General features: G+C 43.0%; 2 protein-coding genes across 2 annotated transcripts; one reads left to right on the forward strand and one right to left on the reverse strand.

The window, feature by feature from the left end:
* The first annotated feature begins 767 nt into the window (after positions 1 to 767).
* Positions 768 to 17,773, forward strand: LOC146687970 (uncharacterized). The gene is made up of 5 exons (XM_085438859.1): positions 768 to 1,205; positions 1,807 to 2,123; positions 13,914 to 13,975; positions 16,272 to 16,482; positions 16,805 to 17,773. The coding sequence occupies exons 2-5, from the start codon at positions 1,997 to 1,999 to the stop codon at positions 17,302 to 17,304; spliced, it is 900 nt and encodes a 299-aa protein (XP_085294985.1). The 5' UTR covers positions 768 to 1,205; positions 1,807 to 1,996; the 3' UTR covers positions 17,305 to 17,773.
* Positions 17,774 to 19,291: 1,518 nt separating this feature from the next.
* On the reverse strand, positions 19,292 to 21,820 carry ptger4c (prostaglandin E receptor 4 (subtype EP4) c). The gene is made up of 2 exons (XM_085439439.1): positions 20,761 to 21,820; positions 19,292 to 20,632 (listed from the first exon to the last, which is right to left on the reverse strand). Exons 1-2 carry the CDS (start codon positions 21,613 to 21,615, stop codon positions 20,039 to 20,041), a joined length of 1,449 nt encoding a protein of 482 aa, XP_085295565.1. The 5' UTR covers positions 21,616 to 21,820; the 3' UTR covers positions 19,292 to 20,038.
* Positions 21,821 to 22,867: the final 1,047 nt, after the last annotated feature.

Consider the following 22,867-nt stretch of genomic DNA (forward strand, 5'->3'; position numbering starts at 1 on the left):
GGCCTGCAGAGGACAGCTATTTACCCAGTCTTTGTGCTCAGCGGGCCTCAGTGTTTGCCCTGCAGGGAGTGCCTCTGCTTGAGGGCCTTTTCGTGTGAATGTGGGTGGGTGGGTGGAGTGGGGTAACAGAGAAGAATGGGATAAACCCTATAGGATGGAGAAGGAGTGGGAAAGGTGCTTGATTTGGATTGCAGTGATCAGGGGTCTGGGGACTGTCACATGCCCATCCTTCAAATAACAAGCCCAGGCCAGGGTAGGACATTTAACATCTGAGGGCATGAGTGAGTGTGTGTACATAATGACGTCCCGTGGGTGCATGTGTGCATGGAAAGATGACAGAAGACTACAGAGGCACAAAGGGTCAGGGAAAGGACCCAACAAGGGATGCAGAAATAGTGCAGGGCCAAAGTCTTTCGGGCCGACCGTCATTTGGGGTCCCAAATGGATCACAACTCACCTATGCATGTCTCAGTGTGCGCATTCACGTGGGATATACTGAAATTCTCGACATTTATCAGTCCCGGTGTGTAAACAATGAAGGCCAAGAATCTTCCACTGGAACAGTTTTCTAGAAACGCTCCGTGTCCATCCCATATGACAGTCTCCCCCACTCTCCCTCCCTCCCTCCCTGCTCCCAGCGCAGGAACAAAAAGACATCTGAGCCATGCAGATGAGGAACAAAACTCAGAACACTTTGTGCAGCCGCCACTGCGCTCCAGTTTCACAAAGTCTCTGACAGGGGGAGCGGCGCGCTGTTTTTACGCATAGCCTCCAGTCCAGCAGCCTATTGTAGACATTGTAAAGTAGCCGCGTAGTACATTTGTGGAGAGGACACAGCTCTGATAAATGGATACCTGAGTCCAGAGTAGAATAGCTTTTACCAAGAGAAAAAACAAGATATGCGCTTTTTGGAGACGCTGCGTAAATGCGTGACGCATGGACTTTTTTCTTTTTATTTTGACCGACAGAGGAGAGGTTTTCTCCGTTTTAACTTCAAATTTCAAATCAAATCAAATCAATCAAGCCAACAGATCCACAAAAAGAAGACAAAAGGGCTTTCCATGTGATTTTTTTAACCAAACCGTGACCGCACAGTCTATTCCCGGACGTTTTGTCGTAAAAGAGACGCAAATCGTGCTTTGAAAACTTATTTAGTCATTAACCATAAGAGCTGTTTGGAGACAAGACCGAACAGGTTACTAGAGGTAAGAAGCGGAGAGTCATGCCTGGAAAAACTGGCTTCTTTTCATTAAACGCTGGTTTGACGTGTCAGCGGAGACGTAGTACAAGAAGCAGATTGAGGGCAAACATTTCTTGCACTTCTGACTGTTTGACCGACTCTCCTCGCTTTCTCTTTCTCCGTGTTGAATTGTTTGTGTCACCGCAAACAAACTCCCCGCTAATTAGATTTTATATAGGCAGTAACCTGCCAACACCAGTTAGCTGTAGAGTTTTATTTTCTTCGTCCTGGGTAGATGTAACCGCCTGCAAAATGTCTTTCTTGACAAGTCATTCGGTCTCGTATTTCAGACCAGAATATCGTTTCCTTTAGACAGCTTCAGATATTTTTGAGAGGGCTTGTAGAAACAAATATCTTGAAGTTTAAAAAATGTTGATTTTTTTTCATCACAAATAATACAGAGTAACAAAATAATGGTAACAAAAAGATGGGAAACTGCCCCATCCTTTGGTTATATTTAATTCATAGTTCAGTCAGACTTGAGAGCCATATAAAACACAATGAACTAACTTAACTCACTGGTTATTACTGTGTATTTACCATCCACTGTCTCTGTTCTTGTTCAGGGTGCTGAGGCTCTACAAGAAGGACTCCGGCCATAGAAAAAAAAGCATTTTTGGCCCCACATAAAGGAGGAGGAGGCGCTTCTTGCCTTGAAGCTGAGACGTTTTTAGATGGATTCTTTATGTCTGCTTCAGCACCGGAGCAGACGGTCTGCTCTGAACATTTGCAAGCCGTGACAGCACGTTACAAAACATGACGCATCGTAGCGTATGGATTGCCAAAAACATGAGCTGCTGCACCCAGCGCGGAAGAAGGAGAAGAAGAAGAAGCGGCTTCCCTGTCCTCTGCGGTGCGGAGCAGGACGCGCGCAGGACAGCTGGTAAGGCGCCATTCAGGGTCCGTGCAAAGTTGCTCGAGAAGTGATTTAAGACTTTGTCACAGCGGTTTAGAGTGATGGTGCTAATATCTTTATGCTTGCTGTAAAAGCAGACCGGGGCCTCTTGTCTTCGTGTTTGCTGTGACAACACTGAAATGATCGTTTGATGTTTGATTTGCTTTCACTTCAGCCGCTCTCAAACCTCCCCGCACGCACCTGCCAGCTGCTTTGGACTCCTCTGACTCTTAGGATCACTGTGACCTGGATTCAGAGCTGGGCTTCATTCACTGTTTATTGGGAGGGCATTAATGAAACGCAGTCTCGTAGGAGGGTAGTGGATGTGTTTGTTCCTGTGGTGTTTATAAAGTTAAGTTATATGAGTTATAGTCAGAAGTGTTTACAAGGTGCCAGAAGGGGAAGGGGGGCCTCGGAACTGCGGAAAAATATAAATCAAAGGTACTGTGGTTTTATAGGTGTGTGTGTATTCTCAAAGAGAGGACAGTGGCAGTCAGAAGTCCTCCAGTGTGATCCCTTCTGTGGTGGGCTGCAAATCTAAATATCAAAGTGCCGATTACACACATACAGAGAGAGAAACAGAGAGAGAGAGAGAGACTTACAGCTGCGTGTGTTCTCCTCCTTTCCAGAGGCTTTGAGGGGATCATGGCCAGATGAAGTCTTTAAGCTTCAGGTGTTGTGACATTCAGGGTATTTTGTGTTGATCACTCTGGCTTTACCGCTCTGTTACTGTTTCGGGATCTATTTCAACTTTAATCTGTATTCTTCTCGTTCCTTGCATTCAGACTTTCAGCATCCGGTGATTTCCCTCCTGAAATGTCAAGATTTGTCTGCTCAAAAACGTGATTATGGCTAACTGACTCACACATTTGTACATGAACTTTCATGCTTACACTCTGACTCAATGACCCTGTGACTCACACAGTCATATACATACAATGTCTCTCTCACACACACTCACACATGAGGCCCATTTGGAGGGAGGCAGGCCTCTGATGTTCAGAGCCACTGAGAGAGTCAGCAGTGTTTTCTCGATTTTTCTCGATGAATCTCTGTGTGTCCAGGCGCTTTGGCATCACCTGAGACTTGTCGCACGTCCCCAGCAGGCGTCGCCCGCTGAATTTCTGTAAAGCCTGTGAAAACTTGTCATGCCATTGAAGCGGCCTTGTTTTTACTTTACTCTGGATTGTTTCAAAATCTCCAGTTTGTTCTCAGGAGGAACCTGAGGGTATGGCCTCGGCTTCAGGCATCTCACACTCGCCCGTCACGCTGCCACAGCTTTCACTTCCTCCAGTCAAAGGTCATGGGGGTCAGTGGCCCCGCTGAGGGTCAGGTACAGCCGGCCGGCATGCTCTCTTTTCCAGCAGCCTGCTGATGTGTGGTCTGGCTTGTTTTAACTGGCATGTGGCTTTGCAAGAGTTAGCGTGCCGTTTGTTGGTGTTACGGTGTTAACTCTTTCTTAATCTGACGCCAGCCGGGGTCGCAGAGGAGCCACTTAAACACTTATAATCAAAACTAAAACACGAGTTAATTTAAATAAAAGCATCCTCGTTGATAGACTTGGATCCGCTGTGACACTATTTGTCTTCCCCTCTGGTTTTATTACTCACTAAGCCTTCATCCGCAGGGCCTGATACCTCAGTTATTACGTGGTGTGTTTAATTTAATATTCTGGGACATATTGAGGATAAAAACACTCATATCTTCTTTTTTCCTTTAAAGCAAGATTGCATCTCTCAGATTTGCCAAAAAAAACATAACCTCTGCTTCTGCTGACAATCAAGTGGAATGAAGTGAGGAAAACAGCAGAAGGTAGGGGGAACATTCAGTCACTTCTGGAGGTTTAAAACAAAAACAAAAAGTCCCACAAAGTTTGGAGCAGAGTTGTTTTACGGGGGGACTTTAAACAAAGTAACCATAAATCTTATAAACTGATCATATTGACAATTTTAACATCACACATCTGTCTCACCAGGCAAAACCTGTTAACTTTAAAGCAGATGAGAACTCGACAATTCAGTACAAATAAATAATATTTACTAAATATTGATCATTAGAACAGCATCCATCAGAGCACAGAGGTTATTCTGAACATCCTGCTTCTCATAGGTTCATTTTGTTTGAAAATAAATCTTTCATTACAGCATGTGTGCTTTAAATCGAGCTGCTCAGATTAGAACGACTGATAGAAAACTGAACTCTTGTTTAACCTTCAGAATGGCATCATGAGGATGACGTAACACTGTTTGTTATCAAATTAATGATCGAATTGGTGAAAATTAACAGAATGATAATATTAATAATTAATCAGTAAAGTTTACTCACCAAGCCACTGACCTATCAGATGATCCGAATTTTTTGTATGCCTTCAAGTCGAAGGTTAAAAAGTGTCTCCAAATAAGAACTCACGTTGTACGTCTGTCGTGGGAATTTAAAAAGAAACGTGATCGCAAAGTAATTAAAGTGTGACCAAATACCTTTTATGCCTAATCGTCTGATAATGTGTGGCTGTATATTTCCTGGATTAGTCATATTGACAACACGAGAGATTAAAAAGCAGATAAAGCCTTGTGCTTTTAAGAATAGAAAAGCTGATTTCCATCACAAACAGTGAAACCTACTCATTGTTCACTGAGCACATTAATCTGACTGACTTCAGATTAAAGCATATGATTCATTTCACAGCAATACTGATGCAGTGCAACATTCAAGCAATACACCAGACCACAATCTTTCCAGATTAATGGACACCCGTCAGTAAAAGATGGATGCGTGCTCTGCGCAGGGAGGCTTGTCTTCGTCTGCGCCTCTGCTTCGGTGTGTGTAACGTTACTCTGGCTGTTTTGTCCCAGCACTAATGGAGAGAGCGCAGGGAGAGAGATTGATTATGCAACGTGAGGTGCCACAGGGCAACTTCAATCTGGAAGTGCTTAGAGTACGCAGCGAACCACAGTGATTCCTTCAGGGCAAATTGAAGGAGGCATGATCTGACATAAAGGAATTTCAATTTGTTAGATGTATTCCTTCAGACAAATGCTTCCCATGCTACTTCTGTTTTCTGTGTCCCTGCTTTTGTAGCGCTGGACAATCTCGTGTAACTACACAGGGGGAATTACTCCTTTCTGTGATCTTGGATTGTTTTCTTGTTGTCGAGCACTTTGGCTTTTTTTTAAGTTCAAACACTTTAAATTATTTAGAACAAAGCAAAAGTTAATATGTTTGGAGCCGCTGATGAAACATAAAGCTTAACCTTTGTGCTTATCGTAAAATCTTCCTCTTAAAACAACTTTTTCTCCGAATACTGAAGAATGTTAACTAGCCCAGCGCCATGTTTGTGTCTCTGAGAGCGCTTTTTGATACAATAAGCTGTATTCTTCTGAAATTAGCAGGTCAGATTCATTAATCATAGCGTCTGAGGGCCGCTTTGAACTATCAGGCCAGGTCATTAGAGCCAGCCTGTCTGGGGTGGGAGAGGGTGACACGGAAACACTTTGGAGAGCGCTGGTTCAACCAGACCCAAGTCACACTAATAATGACCTGCGTGTGTGTGTGTGCGTGTGTGTGTGCGCGCGCACATGCGTGTGTATGTGTGAGAGAGAGAGAGAAAGAGAGGGAGTGTGTGTCACTTATAACCACTTCTCTGAGAGCTATTCTCAGGCACAGTGTGGGCTTAATTTGAAGAAATAACAACATGAGATTGGAACAAGAAAAGGTTGCAAGGGTGCAGGAGGGGGGGGGGGGGGGGATTATGGGAGAAGAAATTTCAGTGTGGGTGTGTGCATTTGTGTGTGATTTGCACTGCCAGTTTTTCCTGGAAATATAAGCTTTACAGTGTTTTGGCGGGGGGGGGGGGGGGGGGGGGGGAGTTTATGACAAATGCATGTGTGCGTGTGCATGTGTGTTTTCTATCTATTCCTGTCCATCCCTCTGTGTTCTCCCCCGCTGTCCTTTCTGCGGCCTTTTAAGCGCTGCCGTCCTCACAAACACCGGAAAGTGAAATCCTATCCTCCGATCATCGCTCCAGCATAGCTAAAATGTGTTCCCATTTAAGGTGAGGCTCAACCAACGGCTCTCTGTGTGGCTTCCTTTTAAAACCAACTTAATCAGGCAGGAATTTGGGTTATTAGGGTCAGGGACACTGGGAAGCAGCTTTAGTGAGAAGCAAAGTGAAGGGAAGCGAGACGGTGAGGACACAGATGTGTCGCATCAGCTGTTGCTGTCTTTAACTCATGGGAAAGCAGGCGGTGCGCAGAGAAAGGTGGTGTCCCGTCTAATTTACCTGATCGGGTCACGAGACGCTTACAGGTCTGATGCATTGTGGGATTCTGTGTGGATAATTAGCGATAACTACACTATAGCTAAACTTTCCAGTGACCCTGCACACTTAATCTTGTCTAGAGGCGGTGGTACTAAATTCCAGCTGATGTGGAAAAATCTAGAAGGTTTATATGCTCATTATACCGGAAACCTACTGAAAGCTTGTGTTTTTCTAGCTCTCCTGCTAATTTTAGCAAGGTATTCGCCACTTTAACATCTAAAATTTAGCAACAGATACAAGCAGTGTCAAACACAAGCTATCAGAAAAATTATTTTGGGCTGACTGGGAAACCAGTTGTGTGAACGACAAAGCAGTTGCCCCGATACTCAACAGATTTGGAGAAACATTAGCATTGATTCAGTTGTGTTTGTGTCCTGCAAAGTTAGCAACTAGAGGGTGAATTCATCGAAACAGTTTCTTCTAAAGTAGCAGACATTTCCTTCAGATGATGAGAACAAAACTGAACTAAAGTAAGAGTGAATGCTGGACATGTTCCCGCCACTTGCAAATGAAAAGCTTTATTGAGTGCAGTTAGCTTAAAAAAGCTAAAATAACCTCTCTGTTGCTTAGCTGAACTATCGAGCCTTCAGATCATTTTCTGAAGGTTTGTCACTGCGAATGAACCCTTTACACATCACATGCTGACGTCTGATCCCTTTTCACTACAAAAATATTGAGTAGTGTAGGATGTGACAACATTCGCCATAATTCATAGACTGGGACATGTGCAGCAGCAGATGATAATGGATCAAAACCTCATATCTCAGAGCCTTTTTGCAGCACATACAGATATCTGCAAACACTGATGATACATAATAAAATTATTGGGTTTTTTTTTTTTGTTGTTGTTTTTTTTCCTAACACCTCAGTAGGTATTACTATACTTCTGGCTCTTGGAGGCTTTAAACCAGTTTAAAAAATCAATGTGCTTTTTTCCCTCATAATGAAATGTAACTGACAGATTTATGCAAACATACAATCAACAGAAACATCAAACGCCCATTGTATGACGAATTTCTCAAAGAAGGTGTAATTAGTAAGGTCCATATAAGGCATGCAAGACATGTAAAAACAAATGGAAGAGTCTGATTTGCATTTCTGAAATTTCACACCGCTGCAATGTGGTCACTTTACATTTTTACTTGCTTAGTCATACAATACGTCTGATCATTTCCTCTCCGTTGGCTCTGTTACAGCCTCAGCTTTCTGCTTCATTGAGAGCATGTTTCCATTCGTGGAGTCAGGTGGCTTTGGCCATTCAAACGACGACAGCGTTCTCTCTCTCTCTCTCTAACTCAGTTGCAATAAAGCCATCAGGGCTGCCGCTCAAGGTGAGCGCGCTGGTCATGGATGACACTTTTATGACCCGCAGAAAAATGCATTTTACCGTGCTTGTTGTGACCCAATGATCCCAGCACTTTGACAGTCTGCCATAACTCTTTCTGGCAACCTGACCCTAAATGTGTGAGGGCGTTAATCTAGAACTGTTCCACTTCAAACACATTGCTCCCCATGAAAAGTGCTTCATCCCACTTATCCCACCAAGAAACCATTAAACACTTTTTTTTCCTCTGGAGTTTCCTCGCCTCAGAGAAAGCTGCAGGGTCAGTGAAGTAAATCACTTATCACTCAGGTTTACTATTAGGCAGCCAATAAGTTTAACTCCAATAGGTATGTCTAATGAGGTCCAGGTTGTGGTGTTTAACTGCTCGAGTAAAGCATTTTCTTTTCCGTTCTTTACTTTTCGATCCAGATTAAAGCTCATTCTAGCAGTATCTCTTAAGTTCATGTGGCAAATATGTAAGCAAACAGCTGCCTGTTTACACATAATGTGATAAGACTTCTGTCCACGTGATGAATGTAGGAAGCAGGCCTATCAACTATCAAAGAAAATTACTGGTGGACTGAAATTAGAAACTGTCTATAGCAGCCGATTGGTCGCTGGGGCTGCAGAAATCATACATACACCAAAGGCTACTCTTTTTAAGTATATCAAATCATTTCATTAAATAACAATAGACTCTAAACCGTCCATTTTCTTCTGTTTGTCCAGCTCAGGGTTGCAGAGAGCTGGAACCTATGTAATGCAGAGTACACCCTGGTACAGGTTGCCCGTCTGCTGAAGGGCTACCACGGAGAGACAAACATTCACACTCGCAGTCACACATGCAGCCAATTTAGAATCATAAATTAACCCAAAAGATGCTGGAGGAAGCAGGCACAGGGAGAACATACAAACTCCAACCTGCAGATTCAAACCCAGGATCTTCTAGCTGTGAAGTGGCGGTGCTAAACCACTGTGCCGCCCATATCTGAAAGCTGTTACCTGTGTGAAAGACTGTCAGACACCTACGGGCTCAGATGTTGTCGCTCAGTTATAAAGATGAAGACATGTGGTGAGGTCATACGGATTCACTCCTCACCATCCTCTTCCAGGCACTGCGGTGTCCACACCTCTGATTATCCCGGCCTCCTCTGTGTGGCCTCAAGTATGTGTGCGTGTGTGGGAACTGTGAAAATTTAACAAAAATAGTTCGTGTTTCTGTGGCAGGGAAAGGATTACAAGAAAAGACCAACAGGCGGAGAGACTGTACGTGCACACATGTGTGTGTTTCGGGGGGACCTATCTGAACCGAGGCATGGGACCTGCTATCTGTTTCTCATTTTAGCGCCGTTCTGTGGTTTTCCAGCAGTGACAGGCCAAGGAGTGGAAACTGGCACTAACGAGCAATTACATCCTGCCTGCCTGCCAGGGATTATGGGATTACAGGCTGACCGGGCTTCAGTCTGCGCTCCCTTTCTGCACTCTCATTTTGTCATTCCCTTGCCTTCCTTGTGTTCGCGTTTATCTTTGCTTTCAGACCTCTCCCATTCAGTGGTTCAATTATCTTTTTCTCATTTTTCTTTCCCCTGGAAAGTAACCCATTGTCTATTTTTAATTCTCCTTACTCGTTTGTTCATTATTATCTCATTCTCCTTATCGCTCCTCCTCCTCTTCCTCCTCCTCCTAGCCTTTTCTCCTTTTGACTTCATGGCCCCCTCACATAGTTTAAACATGCTGTCGTTAACCGCTGAAGAGTGAAATTGGTTTAGTCGTAAAGGGGAAGAAAGGACACTTATCAAGAGCAAAATACATTTAATGTGCGTGAACTTTTAATAAGAAGGGTGAAAATGAGAAACAAAGGGTAGAGGGTGAGAGTCAGGAGAATGGCACGTTAATGTCTGAGTTTAAGCCGTAGCCCCAAATTACAAATTTGTCCCAGAAGACACAAGTTTTTACTGTTTAACGCCCTGGAGTGTTTTGTTTTGTGCAGATTAATGAAAAAAAAAACCCTGAAAATCCTGTCAACAGCATGTTACAAGCAAGATTAAAGTAAAGTTCACGCTGGTTAGATGCATATATCTGTGGAGCTTTGGGGCACAAGCTGGTATTATGCTACCTTTTCGAGGGGACCTCCCCAGATTTCTTGGTGTCTGGTAGTGATCAGGCGGCTCTCCTGGTGTTCAGCCTCTTTCTCCTCTTACAGGTGTCTTTTATTGAGCCAGCGGTGATTTACTGTACTCTTGTTTTTCTCCTCGCTCCTGCAATCAGGCACCGTGGTAGTGACAGGTTAAAGCTGGAGGTCAGAACATTTTACCGGCGTTCACACAGCAGAAGAGAGAGCGACTCTAATAGGAAGTTATTATCGGCGTTTGGGTTTTGTGGGGAGACTAAACACCAGAGAGCTTGGAGCTTTTTTCTTTCTTCACAATAGTGAGAGGTTTATGGAGGCTCTGTGAGTAACGCTCAGGTCTGTAATAGTATACAGTGAACCCACAGATCACTGATCAGAAAAACATCTTGGTGAGTAATAGACGGGAAATCAATGTAATATTTATACGGCCTTACAAATGTACAGTATAGCTGCAGAAAAGTTCAGGGAAAAAAGAGTGTTTGAGACAAATGTGTGACAGATGTGTGAGGTATGTCACTAATGAGGCCGATTATGACTCAGCAAGTAGAACAGCAGATTCTGCACAATATGTTTAAATGAGGATGAAGGAGGGCCTAAATGATTCTTTGGGTTTTATTATCTTATAATATATATTATATTAACTTTTATCTTTCAGACAGAAAAGTGAAATCTAAAGAGAGACATTTTACTGACTAAGCTTATACAGTTGCTTTTTTTAAAAACAAAATTTAGATGCTGTGTTCCCCTAAATGAATCCCATATTGCACTCTTATATAATAGAAAAGCATGTTTCTGTGTTGCATCACTTTTGTGGTTTGTATGTTTTGATGCTCGTAAGATGAAGGCCCAAATTATCCCAAATTATTCCCTGCTTCAGTTCAGCATGCATTCTGTCCAGTTAACTGATGTTAGTTTTACACTTGGGTCCTCTTTTCTAGAAGCTGGTGTCTTTTCTTATATCTTAAATAAATATTCCCAGAACACAGTCCGCATCCACCCTGTGCAAGCACTTAAACACCATTTGGAGTAGCTATGCACTCCAGTCCTGTAAGCTCCGCGAGTATTAACTGGCTCTGTCTTCATGGGTTGCTCTCGCTTTTGGAGAGGTTGCCCACTTAACTAACTGTGAACAACAACCGCACCGCCGAGGAGCAACAACGTAAATGGAAGGTGACAAGAACTCTTTGCTGCAGACATGCAGGCTGATGGACAAACCAAAGCCTTTAATCAGCCAAACAAGGAAGAAACATATGCTTAGCTGTCTAAACACACACACACATATACTGTATATATCAGCAAGCTTGTGTCAGTCTGCAGCTCTTCAGGACCTTCAGTGGTGTGCTCTTTTTTATTTCCCCCTCTCTCCACCCCTCAACTCCTCCACCCATCTCTGAAAAGCCTGGAGGCGTCGGGCTGTAAACAGCTCCACAGAGCCGGCGTGAAATGAACCAGCAGACAGGCCCATGTAGACTCCCAGCTCATTGATCTAAAAAGGGCTAAACACTCCCAGCTGTGGCATTAGGGGTTGAGAATGGCACCTCTCCAGAGACTCGGTGAGGATCTGCAGCCCCGTGTCCCACTTCACACTGCTGTTAGTTTCTAAATCAGCTCAGAGACAGTCGGAGATACAGAGCCCAGGAGTTGGAACGCTTTGGCTTTATGTCGCAGCGGCGGCGTCTGTTTTTCTGGCTGAGTTACGATCAGTTTGTCTCTCAATGTCCTCTTGTTCCCTCGCCCAACCCTCAGTGTGTGTAACCTCACTTTGCCTGGACTGGATCACCACAGCTGGAACAAGCAGGATTGCATAAATGCACCAACAGGTCTTATCAGGACCTGTGATCCATAACCTTTTGTCAGTCTTCCATCTCACTGCACAGACAGAACTTCTTTGTGACTGTTAAATAAACATGGTGCGCTGCATATCGGCGAGATCTATAGAGACGTGAACGGTACACGCTGGAATACGCTACAGTGGGCGTGCAGTGTTGCTGTATGTAGTTCAGTGCCAAAGTTACACAAAGCCTCTCAGAGATGATAGATGTGGTTTCAAAGATGTTGGAGGTAATTGTGGGCAGAGTGCTGTTTCAGAAAAAAACATGTTCGTGTCACATTTAAACAAGTCAAGCATACATCGCTGAAGTAATTCATTTATTAGCAGGCAAGCGGGGAAATTTCATTTACAAATAGTCACAAAGCGAAAAAATGAATTTAAGCAGAAATACAAAAGAGACAAAGAAGGCAAAGACTAAATGAAAGTGAAAAGTGAAAGTTTGGTCTTTAGGCTTTTAAATAAAAATCCCTGATTTGGCATCTTGTAGACTAAGCATCACCTGATTATCTCATGCTTTTAACCTTAATTACCTCATGTTTTAACCTTGATTACATCATATTTTTTAACATTGATTACCTCATGTTTTTAACCCAGATTACATCACATTTCTAACCCCAATTACCTCATGTTTTTAACACTAGCCTTGGAATATACAGAAATCTCGATCCAACCTCAATATTAATTGAAATGTAATCAAAAATCAATCATACCTGCATTTTTTTATGCTAATTAACCTCCTAGGACCTGTGGACATCACATTTTGGGTTATTTAGACTAAAATACTCAATTTGTCTCTACATGGGCCTGATATCCACTCACGAGGACATTATACTGCTACTGTTCTATCAAAATTTTAAACAAATATCCTCATATGTGGCGCTTATTTTTCTTAAAAACAAAAATAAGGTTAAAAAAAATCTGGTAATTCTTTGTTTTTACATTCATCAGGTCCCAATAAGCCCAAATATCAAAGAGAAATTAAAAATTCATGTCGTGGAAGAGTTCGGGTCTTAGGAGGTTAATATAGTTCCTTGTTTTTCCATTCATCATCATTTATCTAATGTGGACAAAATGTTCCTGAAATTTGAACATAAACAATTCCTTGATAAATGGGCACCTGCTGACGAAGATCCTGTAATATGATCAAACGCTCCAGAATGGCTACTAATGGACCTTGTGATTACACAGTGTTGTTGATGGCTGTTTCTGAGATCAAGGATGAACACTCAATCTCAATCAACGCTCACGATATATTTGGGTTCTGGTCTAATATTTGGACAAAGAAATTGATTCCAAGATGCTCCACTGGACTTTCAGAGTGGCAGCTGAGGTGTGTATATATATATATATATATATTTTATAGTTCATACATGCATGTTCCCAGTCCAAACACCAGCTAATCAAATTATTCACTTAACCTGTGAACTGGTTACCTTTAAAGCTTCCAAGCAGTGTGAGCCACTGTTTTGGTGTCCGGCTGCCTTTGTTGAGCATTTTAAAGATGTTTTTCTTAAGTACTAAAGCAATATAAAGAAGAAACACCTACAACTTTGTGATAGTCTGATCTTCTTTGAGTTCCCCTTTTGGGAGGCCACAGTTTAACCTGATGACCTCATGTTGCAGGCGCTCCGCAGCCAGCACAATCCTCCACACAGCACGTACTATATATAAACATCTGCATCCGTGACACTTCTTATCACCTGTCCTGCATCTCTGTGGTTTTTGTCTGGGACCTCCGTGAAGTGCTCTTGCCATGCCTGGTTCCCCCTGCTTGTACCTCTGCCACAGGAATAACCCTAAAGAATGCCTTTGACAAGTAAATTGCAGATACTGGCTTTTGTTGCCGGACTGGGGTTGTTTGCATGGATGTATGAACAGACAAGCCAACACTAGCCACAGTAACTGGCAGCATACACTAGTCTCTTACTGAAGCAGCAACCAAAACATTGTCCTCATGTACTGAGGACGTGATTTATGTGACATGTCGGCTTGCTCAGGGGCCCATGGGCCTGTTTTCTTTTACAGTATCTGGACAATTGTGAATGTATACACACCATATCGCCCGCATGTTGTCCCTTTAGTTTATGTTATCCTTTTCAAAGGAGTTCTAGGAGGAGGAAAGTTGAAGCCTTGTTCTTGTTCTTAAATTCCTCTGTCCCTCTCTTTCTTTCCAGGTGGGACCAGATGGAGGATTCGGAGGGCGGATAGACAAGACGTTACTTCTGCAAAGGGCAAGGTTTGTCTGCAGCAAGCACACTCATACTTACCTCTCCTCCAACTTCTGCCTGTTTTTCTCTTCACCTCCTTTCTGTTCTCCATCTTTTTCAAACTCACTTAAATGAAATCCTCCTCTGTACATATAAGCTCACCTTATAAGTTTTCAGTTTGACTGTGCAGACCACTATAAACCAGAGGAAGAGTTATGTGTGTGTATAAATTGTTAATGAAATCCATCCCCACCAGACTCAGAAATGAGCTTTTCATGAAGCCCTGTCAGCACCGAAGCTTTCGGTGCTAAATGATAAGCCAGCGGACGGAGCTTGATCCAAGGCGGAAATAAAGCACAGTTATTTGACTTAAATATCACTGAAGATGAAACAGGCTTGAGACAAAGCTGCCGCTGCAGCTCTTTTGAGGGGCTTATTAAAAACCTGTGTGTTTTAGAAGCTCTTCTGAGTAGAATCTTATTATCTTTATCAGTTTTATATCTGTAAAGCTCCCCGTCAGCTGAGTTTTGTGGTTAGGCAAATTATTCCTCTGGTGTTAACTGATATTTGTTTGTAATTACACTTCTCTGAAAACTCGCTGCCTTAGAAACCTTAGAACTACTCTACTTACCTTAATATGTCTTAATATGTCTTATACAATCTACATTAAAGAACTGTTATAGATAGATAGATAGATAGATAGATAGATAGATAGATAGATAGATAGATAGATAGATAGATAGATAGATAGATAGATAGATAGATAGATAGATAGATAGATAGATAGATAGATAGATAGATAGATAGATAGATGGATGCATGCCAACCAGCTCAATATTTCTTAGTGCAGGAGGAAGAGAGCTCCAGAGCCGAGGAGCAGAGCGACTGAAGGCTCTGTTCCCCATAGTGATAAGGTGTGAGGGTGGAACAGTAAGATGAATAGCAGATGATGATCTGAGAAGGCGGGAAGCAGTGGTGATATGGAGCAGGTCACACAAATATGAAGGAGCAGATTTATGGATACACTTGTATGTAAGAAGTAAGATTTTAAAATTTATCCTGGCTTCTACAGGCAACCAGTGAAGCTGCTGAAGAACTGGAGTAATATGAGCTAGTTATGACCCGAGCTGCAGAATTTTGAAGAAGTTGGAGTTTATGAAGGGACCTTTTAGGGAGACCAAATAGGACGGAAATTACAGTAATCAATACGGGACGTAATAAGACTATGGAAAAGGATGGTAGCAGCATGGGAAGTGAGGAAGGGACGGAGTCGGTTAATATTACGTAAGTGGAAGTAAGCAGACCGGGTTATGTAATTAATGTGAGACTGGAATGAAAGCGTATTATCAAGTATGACACCCAAACTCTTAACCTGAGGGGAGGGAAGGGTAGGAGAATTTTCAATGTTAATGGAAAAGCTGTGGGATTTGGTTAAGATAGATGGTGTACAGCCTACACATCTAAATTATACAGTGTTTTGATCCTTTTTAAAAAAAAATCACCACTCACGCTGTTTCTGAAGTTTTGCGTGACCTGATGTTGACACGGTTTAAACCAGGGGTGGGGAAACTCCAGCTCTCAATGGCCAGTGTCCTGCAGGTTTTAGATGTGTCCTTGATCCAACACAGCTGATTTAAATGGCTTCATTACCTCTTCAACATTTCTTGAAGTTCTCCAGAGGCCTGGTAATGAACTAGTCGTTTGATTCAGGTGTGTTGACCCAGGGTGAGATCTAAAACCCGCAGGAGTTCTCCACACCTGGTTTAAACATTTCCACGGTAACAGCGGCTTCCACAAGCAGAGATGTCACTTTTATGATTGTGGATGGAGTAGTTCTTTTCCACGCCATCACCATTAAAAATGTTTTTTGTTGAAATAAGGTTGATAAAACAGATTCGTGGTTTACAGGAGCACAGTCATTGTTTCGGTCTGCTTTGGATAGTCTCAACATTCTGGCTCAAAATCCCTATGGAGAATGTGTGGGACGTTTACTTTCAGAGGTACTGAGGGTACTGACAATTAGAGCCGAATTGTCTGTAAGTTGATATTATTATCAATCTATTGGTATCGGTATTTATATTGACTGACAAATGAAAATTAAACTGTAAATAACAGCTGGAAGAAGAACCTTCAACCATGTTATGAGGGTTCACCTTGCATAGTTTGTCCACCAGAGGGCACATTTTCCCTGCAAACACAACAACCAGCTGACCAGAGCGGAGGACTTTATTAACTATACATAACACATTTTAGGGAAATCTTTTTATGTGTTTGAAAGAGAATATATATCAAATAAGAACCAGCTGACATACTCTGTCTTCTTAGGTGCTGCTGTGGGTGCTCATTGCTTTGCTGCCTCTGGTGGAAGGAGCTCATATGAAAGGTGGTGCTGGTGTGGGATCAGACTCAGGCCACACTGTGGGCCTGCTGGGAAACCAGGAGGAGAGACAGCTTCCTGTGACGCTGCCTGAAATGGTGGAGGATAAGGAACAGAAAGAAGACAGTGACCCTTACTCTACTTGGCACCCTCTTTATGGTACTGAAGCTCTTTGGAAAGTGTTTTTGAGTGACTGATAACTCTAAAAAGCTCTCTCTATATATACATGTGCAGTCCATTTACTATATAAGTCATAGCACATAAGCTTTACTGAGCAGTACTAGAATGGAAAGATGGTTGAGAGAAGTCTGAGCCTGCTTTGTGTCTCAGGCCTTACAATACACTTACACGTGAAGTCATTTTATATTAAAATGCAGACGTGAGATTGTAGATTACTTAAGAAATATACCCCACTGCTCATAATTCTGTAAACTGGTGTTCACTCCCAGCCTACCATTTCCTTTCTTTCCTTCTCTTTCAGACCCTTTTGTAATGGATGAGGTGGATGACCATCCCAGCAGTCGCTGGGTAGGACGATCACCACGCTCCTCTGATCCCACAGAACCTCAGCCCAAGGGGTCATCGAAGAAAAAGAAGAAGAAGAAAGAAAAGGAAGAAGAGACAGAAACAAGGAACAGAAAGGGTAAGGGGAGAAACGGACACCCGAAGCAGAGCAGCAGGCACTGCCGTGTGGAGAAGAAAGAGATGAGGGTTCGGGATCTAGGACTGGGATTTGATTCGGATGAAATCGTCCTTTTTAAGTTCTGTGTAGGCTCCTGCCAGGCCGAAAGAACAAACTATGACCTAGCACTGAAAGCACTGCTGGAGAATGGCTCGCTGCCTCGACGCACCGCCCGCAAGGTCAGCAGCCACCCCTGCTGCCGCCCCGACCGCTACGAGCCAGTATCGTTCATGGATGCCAAGACCACGTGGAGAACCATCCAATCGCTCTCTGCCGCCAGCTGCATGTGCATGGGCTGAATGATGAGTACAAACAGATAAGTGCCCAGGATGGATAAAGCTGAAGAGCCTCTGGCTGGATAGTGTGTGTGTCTGTGTGTGTGTGAGGCCCCGTGTTTAGGATTTGGCCATATGGGGGCACTGTCTCACACAGAAACAGAAAAGAAGAAGAAAAAGAGGCCACTTGTTTGCCTCCCTGATACATTTCCTGCTGAGAAGGAAGTGGGCTGGCCGCAGCTGGACATTAAGGGCCAAGGTCAAAATCAAGAGACTGAGGGGGAGGTCATTAGGGAAGCCCAGTCTGGATACTGTTCCCTCATTAAAGGGTGAATTCTTTTTAACTGAATAACCGGTAATTAATGCAGGATACTAAAGCCTGGTTATTATACACAGAGACCTTCTTCATGTGTTTGATTTCATTTGGGCGAGACCTGAAGGCTGAAGCTCAAGCGATGTAAAGAAAATTTACAGTTAAAGGACGCTTTGTTTCCATTCATGCTCGGTGAGAACAGGTGTTTCCACAAGATTCGTTCTCTTCCCGCACACAGACAGGGACATTACATTGTGTCTTCTCTATGTTCAGGTGAACTCAGCCAGATGGATGCCATGCATCTTCATGTATTACTGTATAAAAGTAAAGTATATTTATTTTGGATAAATTATTATTTATTTATTATGGCTTCATATGAGAGCTGTTTTTATGAACTCTATTGTAGATAATATCTATTTATTGCCAAGATTCACTTTTCATGTCGACAGTTACTTGTGCTCGCATACAGTACATTTTTTTTCTTTTCCAGATGCTGATTTTCACACTTACCCAGCACAGAAAGTCAAACTTTGGCTAAACAGTTTCTTCTAGGCAGAAGTAGATTGGATTTCTAAAATCTGGTTATTGATATTTTTTTCTATTGAGCAAAACAATATCCAAGAGGTCAAATTCTTATTTACTTTTCATCCCAGACTAACAGATATTGGGCAAAAATGGACCAACATTGAAACAATGTGGAAGAACTGATAAATATTGAATTTTGTTTACTTTGAGAGCATCTAACATAATTGAGTCTGGTGAGATATCTGTGTTTGTGGTCACCTTTGTGCTGGAAATAGTCATTTAAACTTTAATACATACTGCATTGTATGTACAGTGTGTAGTGAAGAGGATCAATTATGGTTTTCCTTTGCTGTTACATTGGTGGATGCTCTGTTTTAAACACTAAATACTGAGGTTATTGTATGAACAACTAATCCCAGTGAGCCAAACACTCAACTTCAGACAGTTTCTCGATGTGTCTTCAGAATAACCCCAGCCTTGATGACTGACATCAGCCTTTGACCAAGTAACATACTTACCAGTGGCCATGTTTTGTGTCCTATCAGTCCCAGCAATTTTGTGCTGACTAAATGCTCTAAGATATGAACTGAAAGTTATGTTTTACAATGCAATAACTTTGATTTTTTTTTTTTTACCAGCTATCAGTTAAATTGTTACCGACCCAGAATTTTAGAACTCGTGCATCCCTAATCTAGACGACAAGACCTTGAAGGTGATTTTTAGTTCTCATTCATACTCTCACTATGTCGCTCTGTCCTTATTATTATTATTATTATTATTGTTATTATGATGATTATAAAGCTTCCTTTATTTTTGTATGTTATTATCCTCTAAGGGAATAAAGTTTTTTTTATAATATACATCATGTTAGTACACCTATTATTCAGACTATTCTGTCCAGTTATCTGTGCAACAGTTACTGGTGTGAACTAACACCACAACTTAATTTGCCGATGAATTATCCTGTAGCGCCACCTGCTGGACTAGAATCTAAAGCGAACTGCAATGCTCGTTTTGACGCGAGAGGAACTTGCTGTCCTGCCACCTGTCTGCTGCCAGCTGGTGATGTCTGCTAAAACTTATTGTTCTTTATTGAGCAGAACAGGCAAAACCGGTGATTTCGCTGCCTTTATTTATCTGCACAGACCAAATAACACATCCAGTAAGCACCTGAGCTCACACAGGTGAGGGGAACAGTGTTTTTTTCTTCTTCTTTATTTTAAAATAAGATTTGATCACATTTGCTTTTTACAACAGCAGTTATTAAAACACGAAAGACATTCGTGGTCCTCCATACCTGCATCATGAAGCACTGTTACATGGCACTGAGCGAGTTGGCAGCATGTAGAAAAAATAAATAACTAAATAAATTACACCGCCCCCCGTAAAAGAAATGTAGTGCAACAACACATGTAAGGGCGTCGCATATTTAAAGAGTTTTAAACCCATGAAATGACAATGACACGCACTTTATTTGTACCCACGGGGTATGAATATTTAAATTTCCAAGTTTGGAAATTTCTTTTATTACGGTAAAAAAAATCTACCACATACTGTTCTGGCTAAACTTTTTTTTAAAGGTTAAGCAGCATGAAGAAGTAAATGTTTGGTCTCTGTGATTCTTTGGAACTGACGTGGTTCTTCAGTTCACAATCTACTGTTGAACTGCTGCGCTGGATCACGTGGATCAAACCTGAAGCACTTTGCTAGTTTTCAGCTCACGTTAAATCATATGAAAACTGTTACCTGCTGTTAATGGTGACGTGCTGATTACTGCTGCAGTTGTTACTGGATATTATTTTACACGATGTGACACTTGGCGGTTTAAACCGATCAAACGTGATTAAGTCACAGTTCGGAGATCTTCCCCGGTTTGGCCGAGGTGCTTGAAAACTGCTGTCGGGAGTTCGTGAACTTCACTCAGAGACACTTCGCAGACTCACAGGAGCTCGGTGTGCTGAACGTGCAGGTAACGATGTCCATTCTCCTTATGTGCGCAGGAAGCAGCGGCGTTACGCTGCGCCCTGGAGATGCCTTGGCTGCCTCCTGTTTGGAGTTACCCTCCACCTCGTCATCACAGCCAAGGGTCGCGGTCGATTCGACGCTGAACGGGTGAAAGCTGACACGGGCCGTGTCGTACTCCCACGCTTGTCTCAGGGCAAAGTCTGTAAAAGATTTATTCTGGATGAGTCCGTGATGGTCCCGGTCGTTTCTGTAGCTGGATGTGCGTATGGAAGCGTAACTGGTATCGTTGCTGTTTAAAGACTGTGGAGAGTTTTGACCCTCTGCCCAGCCGATGTTGTCGCCGCCTCCATCCCTGACCCTGTTAACTGTTCTCTTTAGCTTCTCGCAGCCCTTCAATAGCAGGTTTTTGCGACACAATATGTACACCCAGGGGTCTAATATGGGATTGAACGAGGCGAAGCGGACTGCCAACAGGTCGCTGCGATAGTCGGGCTTCATCCCAGCAGAAATGTAAGATGGGCCATATAGTTGGTTAACAAAGATTCGCACCTGTGAGACAAAAGCATGACAGAAGATATCTGAGTTATGATATCAAATAAAGCTAAGACCAGTAACTGAATGTGCACTGGGTGCAGACATAAGAGAACAAATAGAAACAAATAGTCTGTTGCCCTTACCACTAATGGGATAGAGCAGACCAGGAATACGATGGTCATCAAGATCATAAGCCAGAACATTTGGATCTCTGCCGCAGAAGTGACCGAAGGCAGCCGAGGGAAGCGTCGACGGGAGCACCCCTGCTCACACAGCTCAGTCCTGACTATTCCTGTCCTCTGGTTCATGCCCACCAACGTCCTGCACACCGCCAAGTTACACAAAACAGTCACTGCGATCAACATAATCATCACGCCGCCGTACAGAAACGAGTAGCAAGCTCCCAGCGGATCCATTGCTCTCCAGTCGAGAAAGCACCAAGTCCCGGGGATTTGGCTAACGTGCTGTCCGAATCCAAAACTGGGCATAATACACAGCACGATGTTCGCCAGGTAGGTGACCAGGAGCGCAAACCGCGCCATGGTTCGGTCTATGTGCTGGGAGTAAAAGTACGCGTGATTTATGGCCAAGTATCGCTCCACAGCCATAGCGCACAATATAGACATGCCGGCGGAGCCGAAGAAAAGCATGGAAAAGGAAAAGAAGTGGCAGAGCAGCGCTCCCCCTGGCCACCGGCTAGACACGTACGTGGCGATTACCACCGGGCTCGTGAAGCACGTCCCCAACAGGTCCGTGATGGCCATACCGCAGACCAGCGTGTAGAAAGTGGTTTCCTTCTGTTCTTTTTTGGAGACACACAGCACCACTATGGCGATGAGGTTTCCTAGGACGCCCACGGCGAACATGGTGGCTGAAGTGATCAGAGACTTGTACTCGAGCCGAAGCGCAGGGAAAGCGCTCTGGTTAAGCGAGAGAAGCTGTGACGGCTCAGAAACGTTTGTGTCCAGTTCTTCAAACGCGGCAGTGTGGTTGATCATTATTAAACAAAACAAAAAAGCAGTAACAATGCACGAAGATTAAAGCACGAAGGACTTTCAGTGACCTTCAGAAAAGTCGCTCTGAAAAAAACAAAATGCTTCTCCAAAAAAATGAAGAGGAAAAAAAATCACATTGCGTGGAATCTTGTGCTCATAAACGCATAAAGCACACAGCAGTGAAACGTATGTTGTGTTCCAGCACTGTGTTCGGATCCACAACAGGTGTGCCTGTTTTTGTTTTACACCACTCGGATTTGCTGGTATTTAAGCTCTGTGCTGATGTCAGGACAGTGACGTGCGGGCTGGAAGCGCGCAGGTTTCCGAGGATCTCATGTCTCAAAGTACAATCATGCGTCTTTTCCCCGATGGCCTTATTAACCCCGCAAGTAAAACTCCATTAGTCTCAGCTCACTAAAGCCGCCAGGCAAATGACAATAGCTGGTATCGTTTAGTGATTAAACTCCTTTTGTCTAATTTTTGGACGGACTTACAAAGTGTACGCCATAATAACCGCATTAAATAGGCTACATTTATATATCTCTACAGCCACGTAGAGCAAAAGGTTAATCTGTTTTTAATAACTTATTTTACCTGAAATTTTTAAATAATGATCGCAAATTTTCATAATAAAAATACAAGCTCTCACTGATTCTCACCGATTTCATAAGGAGGCTTTCTGAGATTCACATCATGTGAGAATGCTCTGGATTACGGCTCACTGACGTGCAGTTTGCAACAGTATCCTCTTTATATGGTCCACATATAAAGGTGGAGATCAGCAAAAACTAAACTTCAGCACCAAGGTCAGCGCCTCCCCAGCAACTGGCACCACTCCCCACCAAAGTCAACCTTCAGCAGGCTATTGGTTATTGGTGGCTGTCCGATTGAGATGCAATCGATGACCTTCCAAAGAGAAACGGATTTTGTTTGCTTGTTGCTATTTTGTTTTGTTTTTTGTAGTTTGAAGACAGCTACCATTCCTTCACAAACTATAAAAATACACCCACCTCTTTCATATCTTTTTTTTTTTGTGTAATCTGATGTCAAAATCGAGCACGGTGCTATCAAATGAAATCCACACATTCCAGCGAAAAGGGCAATCAATCAAACGAGCATGGAGGTGCACATGTCTCTGTTGAAGAGGACTCGAGGGAACAAGCTGTCCATGTTGCTGTTAGCTAAATTGATGGCTCTACAGCCACTAATGTTAATCTGTGGTGTATTGTCGCATGAATGTGGCCCTATCCGAGGC

Source organism: Copadichromis virginalis, linkage group LG18 (genome assembly GCF_057382275.1).
Source record: "Copadichromis virginalis isolate Kocher_CV1m ecotype Utaka linkage group LG18, C_Virginalis_male_GT1.1, whole genome shotgun sequence".
Classification (NCBI taxonomy): Eukaryota; Metazoa; Chordata; class Actinopteri; order Cichliformes; family Cichlidae; genus Copadichromis; species Copadichromis virginalis.

Excerpts from the sequence above, each read along its gene's own strand:
- LOC146687970 (XM_085438859.1), top strand. The coding sequence starts at position 1,997 with ATGACGCATCGTAGCGTATGGATTGCCAAAAACATGAGCTGCTGCACC. Across the intron at positions 2,124-13,913 it reads GGACGCGCGCAGGACAGCTG|GTGGGACCAGATGGAGGATT; the intron begins GTAAGGCGCCAT and ends CTTTCTTTCCAG. Across the intron at positions 13,976-16,271 it reads TTACTTCTGCAAAGGGCAAG|GTGCTGCTGTGGGTGCTCAT; the intron begins GTTTGTCTGCAG and ends CTGTCTTCTTAG.
- ptger4c (XM_085439439.1), bottom strand. The coding sequence starts at position 21,615 with ATGATCAACCACACTGCCGCGTTTGAAGAACTGGACACAAACGTTTCT. Across the intron at positions 20,633-20,760 it reads TCTGCTCTATCCCATTAGTG|GTGCGAATCTTTGTTAACCA; the intron begins GTAAGGGCAACA and ends TTTGTCTCACAG.